At 36.2% G+C, this 12,500-nt stretch overlaps 1 protein-coding gene across 1 annotated transcript in view; it reads right to left on the reverse strand.

Moving 5' to 3' along the window:
• smchd1 (structural maintenance of chromosomes flexible hinge domain containing 1) overlaps window positions 1-12,500 on the reverse strand; it is a 459,542-nt gene that overhangs the window by 250,343 nt on the left and 196,699 nt on the right. The window contains exon 21 of the mRNA XM_039754843.1: window positions 9,538-9,637. Within this exon, the coding sequence (XP_039610777.1) occupies window positions 9,538-9,637 (100 nt within the window). The remainder of the gene's footprint in view (window positions 1-9,537; window positions 9,638-12,500) is intronic.

Raw genomic sequence — 12,500 nt, forward strand, 5'->3', positions numbered from 1 at the left:
GCCTCGTAGAGTACCTCATATCTGCTTCTATCCAATCAATGGGCCTGAATACGGTGACGTTGCCCTACGGCTGCTAGACGGCCCTACTGACACCAACTCAAAATCTGATTGGTTGAAGCAACAGGTTAATCGACATTTATTCTGCGTTAGAGGGCTTGCAAAATGGATTGTGAAGGCCTCTCTGCCTGGCAACAAATGATGGCTGAAAAGTGATTGGTAAAATGCTTTAATATGAAAATACATTTCTGGAAGCAGCACAATCATCGGATTAAACTTGTATCTCACGAATATCTTGTCCGATCTTGCGTTGTCCACGGCTTTATTTAATTTTAGCTCAGACCCGGCACTTAAAAGTTTCTCTCACACTTTCGCCGAGGGAGGGTTTCCGCAGTAGCTGCACTTATGAATATGCTAAGCACAGTCCTTCACCTGCGAATATTTACCTAATATGGGCAGGCACTCAATTACGTGGGAGGCGTAATGATCCGAGATGCAACTCCACCTCCCACGGCGACCGAGCTGCAGGCTATGGCCGTATACTGTATATGGATGAAATTAGGTTCCAGTTATGACCGTTACGCGTAGAATTTCGAAATGAAACCTGCCTAACTCTTGTAAGTAAGCTGTAAGGAATGAGCCTGCCAAATTTCAGCCTTCCACCTACACAGGAAATTGGAGAATTAGTGATGAGTGAGTCAGTGAGTGAGTCAGTGAGGGCTTTGCCTTTTATTAGTATAGATATAGCATTTTTAATGTAGGTAGATCATTTTGACCTGGTCATTTTAAAAGTAGCTCGCAAGCCAAAAAAGTGTGGGCACTCCTGGATTACACTATATTACATTTTTAATGCCAAACTACTGAGTTTTGAAGGAAACGATTCAAACCTGCGTCTTTCACATTACCATTTGATATGGTTTTTTAGTTGTTTAAAAACACACGTTAAAAAAAGGAAAAATATCAGGCAAATAATGTCTAAAGTGTGTATGGAAACCCTGACATGATGCCTTAATTCATGACAGCAAGCGTTGAAAGTTGCTTTGTGGCATTTCTACAAGACACGGATGAAATATACACTTATATTGATGGTGACAGCATACAGTATTATAATTTTATCATGTAACCCCATATATTTTAAACATAAAACGTATAATTAGAGGCATGTATTAACCTAATTTAATCACAACATTCAGTGAAAGTAACATACCATTCCTATCCTTTAACACTTAACAGGATTCCTGTTTACCATATCCTTGCTAATATATGAAAAGAACGGCATATCAAAGGATATCTGTAGAGTTTTCACACAAGTTGTACAGTAAGCCAATTTGAGAGATGCTTATACCTTGAATTAAATCAGTCTTTATCAATGCAGTCAAAGGTCAGAGTTGCTGTGCGGTTTCATTTTATTTTACTGCACCAGTCTTTTAAGATCATAACCATTTTGTTATTACTGTTAATATCATTTAGGTTACAGACTTTCATTTTTTGCCCTCACAATATATATGATTAATCATTTCCCTTCATAGATAGTTGTTATGTACCCAGTTTGTGAATACTAAGACAACGTCACCTCTGCTATCACTGTGTCGGTGAAGCAGCTTGCAGTATAGTGTGATGCATAATCTAACAGTTTGGGGCGCAGCAAGACACTAAAACTATTCACAAGGATTCAGTTTTAGGTCACCACTCAGTTTAGCTGATATGTGTTATGAAATAGTGAAGAAATCCCACAGAAATAAATTGCAGACTCTACAAAGAAGGCTGCATGTGTGAGAGAGGATTACAACTTGGGAATTTGGTTTTAGTTTACTTTTTAAAAACTTAAGCAAGCAGAAGCTGCAAGAGACAACTACATGGGAAAAGCCCATTTTACTTTACTTTTACTTACTTTCTATAGTCAAAGATCACAGACAGAGAACAATGAGCCCAAGCAAAGGACAGGCACTCCAAGATCGGATATTTAAGGAATATTTAATTAGAAAGTATGCCTACAGAAAAAAACGTAAGGGATTGATGGCACAAGTAACTATTACTGTGGTAAAAAGTGCTTTCATACCTTCCCAGAATGGTGTCCCATCCAAGGAAAGATCTTGACTTGTCACAGTGTACTGGTGTTTGTTATAATTTAATTTGGAACATGGCCTATATGGTGTGGTAAGATAACTTTGTTTTGAATACTGCATTGACTTTATCCTTTAATCAATTATTTAAGGCCTTGCCTCACTATTTTGTTATGGCATGGCCAGAGAGAAGGGGAAGGGGCAGCAACAGTTTCTTTTCTCCCGACTTGTTTATTACACTTACATCAGCAGTGCAATTCCTCTGGCCCTTTTTCCTTGTCCAACCCTGTAGTCTCGAGTAATTTTATTATTTTCATGTCTAGTTCATCTTGAGTGTTTATTTCAAATTCTGGAGTGATTTCCCTAATAGTCAGGTTTTTTTCAGGTAGATGGACACAAAAATCAACCACAAAGCCTCAGAGTCTGTTTATTTCTCTCACGATTTGATTGTACAGCAGTTGACCATATTTAAATAAAAAACAAAAAAAAAAGAAAAGTGTAGCTTCACTTCTGATCGGGTATATGAAATTTATCACATACAGAGTTGGTTAAGAAAAGAATACCTTGTGCAATCTGGGATCAAACCCCCTAATCTTAGACCAAAAGTGTATAGTGCATGGGTGGGGCATCCTCTTAATGCAATCACTCTCAGAGAATGATGCAGAAGGCATTTAAACCTTAATACTATACAGTAAATGTTAATTAAACATTGTAAAGTGAAGTTTAACAACAAATATTTACTGTACAAAAAATATTACATGCTGTCAATGTCAATTTATTCATAGAGCACATTTAAAACAACATCAGTAATGCTGTGGCCAAAGTGCTTTACATTAAAATCCCTACAGATTTTATTTTTTCTCCAGCCGTCTGGAGTTTTTTTGTTTTTTCTGTCCCCCCTGGCCATTGAACCTTACTCTTACTCGATGTTAATGTTGATTTATTTTTTTATAATTATGTCTTTCATTTTTCTATTCTTTAATATGTAAAGCACTTTGAGCTACTGTTTGTATGAAAATGTGCTATATAAATAAATGTTGTTGTTGTTGTTGTTGTAAAACATACAATGAACATAAGTAAAATAAATAGAAATACTGTATATAAAAATAAAGGGCAATAAATCAAAATACAGACAGCAGTGAGTTAAAGAAAAAGAAAGAAGATGACTAAGAGTAGGGAAACCATCATTATCCGTGAAGGTCACTGTAAGCTAGAGAATAGAAATGTGTCATCAATCTAGTTTTACAGTTCAATTGAAGGTGACTCTTTAACATAATGAGGCAGAGTTCCACAGACAAGGCTCAAGAGCTGCAAAAGCCCGGCCCCCCTTAGTTTTACACTTAGAGCAAGGGACCATAAGAGACAACTGATCGGTAGATCTTAGTTCTGTAGATGACTGGAGTAAAATACACAATTCAGATAAACAGGCAGGAGCATACCTATGTAATGATTTAAAAACTAGCAACAATATTTTGAAGTCAATTTTTACACTAACTAGTAGTCAGAGCAAGGAAGCTAATCTTGGAGAAACAGAATCAAACGTTCTTGCCCCAACCAAAAACTGAGCAGTAGCATCCTGAACCAACTGCAACCTACATATCAGTGATTTACTGATCCCAGAATACAAGTTGCAGTAATCAAGCCGAGAAAAAAATAAAAGCATGAGTAGCTTTCTTAATATTCTTAGGAGATAAAAAAGGGTTTGACCTTAGCTAAAAGACAAAGTTGGAAAAAGCAACTCATAACTACAGAGTTAATCAGTTTCTCAAAAGAGAGGTTACTGTCAAAAATTATGGACTTGAGGTTTGCAGAAGTCAGTAAAAGAGCCAACAACTTCAAGAAAACTTGAGCTTTGGCAGAAGGACCAGCTATCTGCACTTCCATTTCATTTTGACTGAGATCAAGAAAAATTTTCAGCCATCCAGGATCTTAGTTCAAGACAAAAATTGTGGAGCCGATTAATTGATACAAACAATAATAAAAACCTCTGTATCATCAACGTAACAGTGAAAAGAAATATTCAATTTACAGAAGATAACTCCTATAGGATGAAGATACAGTGCATCCGGAAAGTATTCACAGCGCATCACTTTCTCCATATTTTGTTATGTTACAGCCTTATTCCAAAATGGATTAAATTCATTTTTTTCCTCAGAATTCTACACACAACACCCCATAATGACAACGTGAAAAAAGTTTACTAGAGATTTTTGCAAATTTATTAAAAATAAAAAAAACTGAGAAAGCACATGTACATAAGTATTCATAGCCTTTGCCATGAAGCTCAAAATTGAGTTCAGGTGCATCCTGTTTCCCCTAATCATCCTTAAGATGTTTTTACAGCTTAATTGGAGTCCACATGTGGTAAATTCAGTTGATTGGACATGATTTGGAAAGGCACACACCTGTCGATATAAGGTCCCACAGCACAAACTAAGCATGAAGTCAAAGGAATTGTCTGTAGTCATCCGAGACAGAATTGTCTCGGGGCACAAATCTGGGGAAGGTTACAGAAACATTTCTGCTGATTTGAAGGTCCCAATGAGCACAGTAGCCTCCATCATCCGTAAGTGGAAGAAGTTTGAAACCACCAGGACTCTTCCTAGAGCTGGCCGGCCATCTAAACTGAGCGATCGGGGGAGAAGGACCTTAGTCAGGGAGGTGACCAGGAACCCGATGATCACTCTGTCAGAGCTCCAGAGGTCTTCTGTGGAGAGAGGAGAACCTTCCAGAAGGACAACCATCTCTGCAGCAATCCACCAATCAGGCCTGTATGGTAGACGGAAGCCACTCCTTAGTAAAAGGCACATGGCAGCCTGCCTGGAGTTTGCCAAAAGGCACCTGAAGGACAATCAGACAATGAGAAACAAAATTCATCACCAGGCCAAAATCATCCCTACAGTGAAGCATGGTGGTGGCAGCATCATGCTGTGGGGATGTTTTTTAGCAGCAGGAACTGGGAGACTAGTCAGGATAAAGGGAAAGATGACTGCAGCAATATACAGAGACATCCTGGATGAAAACCTGCTCCAGAGCGCTCTTGACCTCAGACTGGGGCCTTGGTTCATCTTTCAGCAGGACAGCGACCCTAAGCACACAGCCAAGATATCAAAAGAGTGGCTTCAGGACAACTCTGTGAATTTCCTTGAGTGGCCCAACCAGAGCCCAGACTTTAATCTGATTGAACATCTTTTGAGAGATCTTAAAATGGCTGTGCATCGACGCTTCCCATCCAACCTGATGGAGCTTGAGAGGTGCTGCAAAGAGGAATGGGCGAAACTGGCCAAGGGTAGGTGTGCCAAGCTTGTGGCATCATATTCAAAAAGATTTGAGGCTGTAATTTCTGCCAAAGGTGCATCGACAAAGTATTGAGCAAAGGTTGTGAATACTTATGTACATTTGATTTCTCAGTTTTTTTATTTTTAATAAATTTGCAAAAACCTCAAGTAAACTTTTTTCATGTTGTCATTATGGGGTGTTGTGTGTAGAATTCTGAGGAAAAAAATGAATTCAATACATTTTGGAATAAGGCTGTAACATAACAAAATGTTGAAAAAGTGATGCGCTGTGAATACTTTCTGGATGCACTGTATATAGTAAATAAAACAGGACTTAAAATGGATCGCTGAGAAAGACGTTGATTAGAGGAACTAAATTAAGTTACTTTAAGTTGCTGGAGAGAAAATATGCAGAATCATAAATTATATTGACCCAATACAGCTACTGTCTAAATAAAAATAAAGCACATCATTGTGTGCTCTTAGGAGAGATTGCCATAAAGTCACCTGGATGAAACAAGTCCTTTCTGTAGAATGCAAAGTAACACATTTTAATGTACTTTTCTAATTTTCAGATAGGCATTTGCTTACACACCTGTGCTTTGTAAACAAATCACAATTATTGGAGATGTGGATGTTCTTGAGCGCAGCTGTTTTCGAATCTTACTTCATGACTTTTTCCCCAGGAAAAAAATATTTCTGCCCCATGAAAAAGAGGCCCACAACTAGGCATTTATTGTTACTTCTAGTTCACTTGAAAATTTGTTGTGTGGGACACAACAGAAATAACTGGTGAATAACCTCTTGAAAATGCCTTTAAATAAATGCTTTTGCTGTTCTAGGCCGTTTCCTTCCTTACTCTCTGTGCTAATTGGCTATGTGCTGGCCCTCCAACAATCCCAAGTTGGATTAAGTATATTTGAGATGTGCAAACAGCTAATGGATATTAAATGATATGAAACTGTGTTTAAAACAAAGAGTTTGTGATAAAATTTAATTGAAAAGTTGTAATATGCCACACAAATTACAGTGATCAGGCTAGATGGCCAAATTGCTGACTGGTGTTCAATAAGGGCAGCACCACATGACTTAGAAACTCATATGAAAAACATACTCCGCGCAGAGAGAATATAAGCGAGTGAAGAACCAAAGGATTTGAAGAAATGAGGCAGCAGAGCTAACAACATCCAAAAGATGTGCATGTTAGGATGACTGACCAGTCAAATTAATTCAGTCCAAATATGTGTAAGCACTAGAGGATGGACAAAATGTTTGTTCAGGGTGGGGCCAGATCCTTCATTCAAACATACACACACTTAAACTGGCATAACTGTTTTCAGAAATTATGTCCATGATATATGCATTACAATTGCACCTGAATGCTAAAATTTCTACTTATCTATTTCTTGAATCCACATAAATGTGACATATAGCTACATAGATAGAGCATGTGTGCATTCTAGCAAACCAGAGTGCAAATTAAGGTTGGAATTTACAATTTGCGGGTTGCCACCCCATTATGTACTTGGTGCGTGTCCAATAGGTTGAAATACAGGGAAAAACCACTGGGGTGTTAGCATACTGCATAATAAATAAACATTATGATACCCTGGTGTTTTAAAAACACTGTATATCGTTATTATTACCTGCACCTGAGGGATGAGGGATCAGACTAGGGAGCTCAGGCCCCTGCTCACTTCGCTCGCCAACCCCGGGTTCGCTTAACCGGATATACAATTTAAAGAGATTGTTATTTTCATGGGAATTGTTACATATGCATTATTTTCACTTTCACCTTAAAACTTCAGTAAAAACAATATTTGGAATTAACTTTTCTTCAAGATGGCATTGAATTTTGATTCTGTGGTTGGACTTACATCGTGAAAAAGCAACATACAACTGCCAATGATTGAATATCGTTTCTTTCTCTCTAATAAATAAACCGACTTTTTCGAATGTTTGTCCCCGTGATTTCTTAATTGTCATAGCAAAAGCTATTCTCACTGGAAACTGTAAATGTTTTAATACGAATGGCATATCATGATCTCATGATATTTGAATCATGCTTTGCTTTTGGATATACTCAAATATCAACTCTGTCTTTAATATCTCTGCCTTTCGAAACTATTATCACTGACAATTCGTCACATGTTGGTTTATTATAAAAGTGTGATACTTTTTGACATATGGATTTGTATCCATTATTGGCTGTATAAGTTCTATTACGTCCGATCTTTTAACTCTTTCAATCCTATGTTGCATCACTTGTCCGAGATCATAAATATACACCTGACCAAATTGTGGTTTCTTCGAAATTAAACTTGTTATATTAATTGTTGCGGGACCACAGATTCTCATAGCCTATTGTCCATTATTGTGTAAATCGGTCCATTATTGTGTAAGTCTACAATCTGAGCATTGAATGATGCAAATGCAAACAGATTACTGTAGATTTTAATATTTTGCCTGTAGCGTCTGTGAATTTCACTTTCACCAAACAACAAATCATGTAATTCTCATAGATAAGTCTCTTCATTGGGAAGAAACACTACTTTTCCCTGATGGCAGCACAAATCAGACGATCTACAAGTCTCCGACTTAAACTTTAAAGCCTTACAATATCTACATACTTCTGACATGTCACCTATGTCCATATATTCAATCTCTTTTTGCCATTCAGTTATTTCACCGAGTAATAATTTCCGTTTGTAAGCGCTAATGCGATCTTTACTATAATTTTTTTGATACTTTCATAAATTGTTACTTGCTCTGCATGTGTATCGCGCCAACATTTTTTTTTTTAACCTTTTGAATTCCACTGCTTTCATAATCTCTAACCTGCTCTGCATGTGTTTCGCACCAACATTTATTGACCTCTTTACAATGTTCTAATTTGCCTTCTACTCTTTGTCTTTTATTTCTGACCATGCTTGGACCTGTTAGGTTTTCAATTCCACCTGTTCCAGGATGATTATTACTATCCTTTATTTCACCAAGTAATAATTTCCATTTTTTACCGCTAATGTGATCTTTACTATCTTTTTTTTTTGATACTTTTGAATTTTACTACTTTCATAATCTCTAACCTGCTCTGCATGTGTATCGCGCCAACATTTATGAACACTGGGGGGAATTGAAGCAGCTGTTATCTGCATCAGTATCATTTTGGTGCCAGAAGTAAGGTCAGAAAGCTGGTATTGATACCAAATTCAGAATTTTAGTACCAATCCAACATCACTTGTCAGTTAAAGAACACAGTTAATTAAAACTCTCACTAAAAGACTCTTAAAATTTAAAAAAACGTTTGATGCATTTTTGTTTGGGGAAACTAGCTAAATTGACATGCTCAGATGTCATACTTGTTTGAACGCCTGCTAACTGCCTTGCCATTTGCCAAGAGCCTCCGCTTTCAGAGAACCTCTCATCACGGTTAAGATGCACGTTAACTGAACTAACAGCAAACCTGTTATCTATTGCTAGCTAAGTTTTCAATGTTTTTGTAGGCAAAATATGTTTCTGTATGGCTGGTGTCAATGCAGTTGTCCAAGACAACTGATTATCTGCGAAAAGCCCCTTTCAATGACAAGCGATTGTTAAAATGGCTTCATTGTATAAAGCCTCTGTGTGAATTCCTCTGATGACTGGGCCTCACTATCTCACTGCTTATGCTATAGGTAAGGGTTGATGCTAAAATAATAACCTCCAAAGGATAGTCATTTTTAAGGGTTACTGAATTTCAGATGAACTGCTTTTTTGTTTTTAAGCATAGTATTCCAGATTTTTTAGTAAATTCACTCAAACTGTGTTCAAACTAAGCTATAGTTGAGCACACTTATTTGTTGCTGAACGTTTTCAATTTTTTACAAGAAGTACAATGATTTGATGTGTCACTTGTATACTGTTCTTAAGTGTCTATATAGATAAATAACATGTCTCAAAATCAATCTGAATCATTTATTATAATATTGCAATATGCATTAAAAAAAATGAATACACTATTGTGGTCCCTATTTTCAGTCAACAGTTTAATAACATCAAAGAGGTGCAATTAACAATTTAAAAAATTAAGTTTGTATTGTGCACTCTAATTTTATGCATGGTCAAGTTTTTACAAGAAAAATATTTCCTTTTAGCAGCCAGCTCCAAACACTGAGAGGAGAAATACAAAAGTGATAAGTAAAAATAGAAAAACAACATACCTTTCCTTGGCAGTTATTTACAGAGCCCTTGGCTAGGACTCCTTTAATGATTAAACTTGCTCCATTTATCATTATTCCTTCATGAGAGATGGTCAATCCACTACAAGACAAAATATATTTATCTGAGAAGAGCACATGTGCATTAACAATTTAATTTGTCTAAACAATTATACTGAAAGTACAGAAAAGAGGCACTTGCCAATAAAGACCAAGTAAAGAATCAAGAACCTATGAAAAATCTAACATTTTCCAATCAATACTCTGTACCTTCATGCTTAGTTGAGAAATTTTATTTAAAAATGTATTTTACTGTATGCAATTAGGACGATGATCACAACATGCTGTGTTGATGTGAGTGTGCACTGATGAAGTGACTTCATGCCCACTGTTGGTTCCTTGCACCAAAGGAAATTTGAATCCTGTCATTATACTTCAACATACAAACTTAATGTTTAATAATTAATGTGAAATTCATGATGATGTGTTATAACTTCAAATGTGTGAGCTATGTAATATGGAATTTCTTAAATATATTTAATTGTATTTATCCTAATACACACTGCCTGTGATACTCAGCAGACAACCTGATAATTAAAGAGCACAATAACTCTTAAGATGAAGTAACCAACGTTATATAGGTGGTTGCAGTACAATTTATTTATCTTAACTGCTTTATATTGTTTTCACTCACAGTAATTTGTACAAAATTTGCAATATCTATAAAGAAGATCATTAAAGACTGATTTATGTCCTGAAAATGGCAGAAATGTATTTATTGCTGCCTCACAGCTCCTCAGTTCTCCGTTCAGAATTCAGACTACGCACTACATATGTGAAGTGGCTCCGTTTTCCTTTTTTACCACACAGGACCAAAAAAAAAAGCAGGTTAGGGTAAAAAAGAAAAGTAAACTGTCCCAATTTAAGTAAGTGTGACCTGTTATGGACTTACTATTCAAATTGTACCCAGATTTTTTTGGCACCCCATGTCTTGATCCCTGAATAAGCATGTTTGGGACTATAACTGAATGAAAAACTACTGACATGTTTTTATTTAATTATTTCCACCCCAACAAATATATTTTTTGTAAACTTAAACTCTCATTTCTATAATTACCCCTCTCCTACAAAGCTTTTTCATCAGCTATAACCTGACATCAACGTTCCATACTAATTATTGTGTTATACGGATAAATAACCAAAATATAGCTTTAAAGCCACATTTGATAATTGTTCATTTTATAATAAATTAACTAGGGCAGGTTTACAAACACCCAATCAAAACATGTTTCCATTAAAAAAAATTCACCACAATATAATACACACTGATTATTCAGAAGTGATTAACAATAATAGCATACTGAACTTTAGAAAATTACGTTCAAAAGAGCCTGTTTAAAAAAGAATAATAAACAACCATAACTCCAAAATTCCCAGATTTAAAATTATAAATTAAACATTCATCTTAAAAAATGGAAAAGAATACCACATAGATACCTTAGTAAAGGATCCAAATATGTCACATTTATTCTGAAAGATGCATCAAATGTGCTGGTCACAACTGCATGTGTGGTGTTCTGCCTTAGTTTGTTTAACCTTAACTTTTTCAAAACAGAACAACCGCATCTTAAACTTGGCAGAAATGAAGTTAGGGTGTCTATTACATTAGAAATTTTTGAATGTCTAAAAACTATTTCATTTTCTTTTTCCTGTAGGTTTAATGCAAACCCTCATTAAGGAGATTTAAATTATACTGTTCAGATGTGGTATAGTTTTCATTTTTAAGCATTACCTGCTATTTTAGCCTCATGTAAAAGCACGTGCTGGTTTAAACAATTGCTGGTCGGTAGGCACCTTATGGGTGGTAAGCAAAATAAAAGGAGAGCAGGTTAGTGCTGGAAACATTTTTTAAGAGTTTCTTTTGAAAAAGAGTGATCACTGAACAGAGAAGAAAGAAAGGGCAGCATCAGTCAGGCTTGACTGCACAACTATGAGCCAGACTGAGGGGTGCAGTAAGGAATATACTGTATAGTGTAATGCATGCGCGTTGGAGGACTGGTTTCTAGACTCATCAAAGGTATATAATACCACTCTGGGACAAGAGGGGTAGTTGCTGCTAACAAAATCATCTCACTCTGCCTCCGCAGTGCAGAGGAGACACACAGTGAGAACAACTGACCCAGCTCCATCCTGTTTGAGCCTTTGGAATTCAAGCAGACAACAGGACGAAGCTCAACCTAAGCTAGACCAGATAAACCGAGCTACTTCAATAACGTCAGGAAAGTTATACCATCCATTTATTTTCTGTTTTATGTGCCATCGTGCACCTGTTTTGTTTTACAAATCAATCTGAATTAAACAGGACAACCCAGCTGGCACCCCAACATTTATTTTGGAATCGCTCCTTACTTTATTTGACCACAATATACATTTAAATAAATATAAAAACCACACATAAATACAAACAAAACTAAACTGCATGTAGACACATGCCTACACATGTTTATATGTCAAATGTTATAAATACTAAGCAACATAATTTTTTGAAAATTATTAGTATTTATATGAAATTTTTTATTCATGACCATTACTGTTTATCTGAAAATCAATGCGTGATATTAAATTTCCACTAATAGTATAGAAAATAAAAAAACTGAGTTCAAGTAGTTTCTCTGTTACTGCTGGAACATCAAGCAATAAGCTGCCTCTTATGGTAGTGACGGCTTAGGCCTAAGCCCAAGACATACTCATCTCTTTTAAGTCCTCTCAATAGAAAAATCTTCTTTGGTCAGACCCTTGCCCTTTAACTACCTTTTGCATTGATTCAATTGTCACATACACTAGGCAATCTTCTACAGGGTGGTCAAGATCTAATTATACAGATCCAGATCATCTGGATGACTTTGATTTATGTGGGGACAATTTCAATTCGGTGCAAAGACGATTCTTCATATCGTCAGTTCGCA

The sequence above is a fragment of the Polypterus senegalus genome, chromosome 5, assembly GCF_016835505.1.
Source record: "Polypterus senegalus isolate Bchr_013 chromosome 5, ASM1683550v1, whole genome shotgun sequence".
Taxonomy (NCBI): domain Eukaryota; kingdom Metazoa; phylum Chordata; class Cladistia; order Polypteriformes; family Polypteridae; genus Polypterus; species Polypterus senegalus.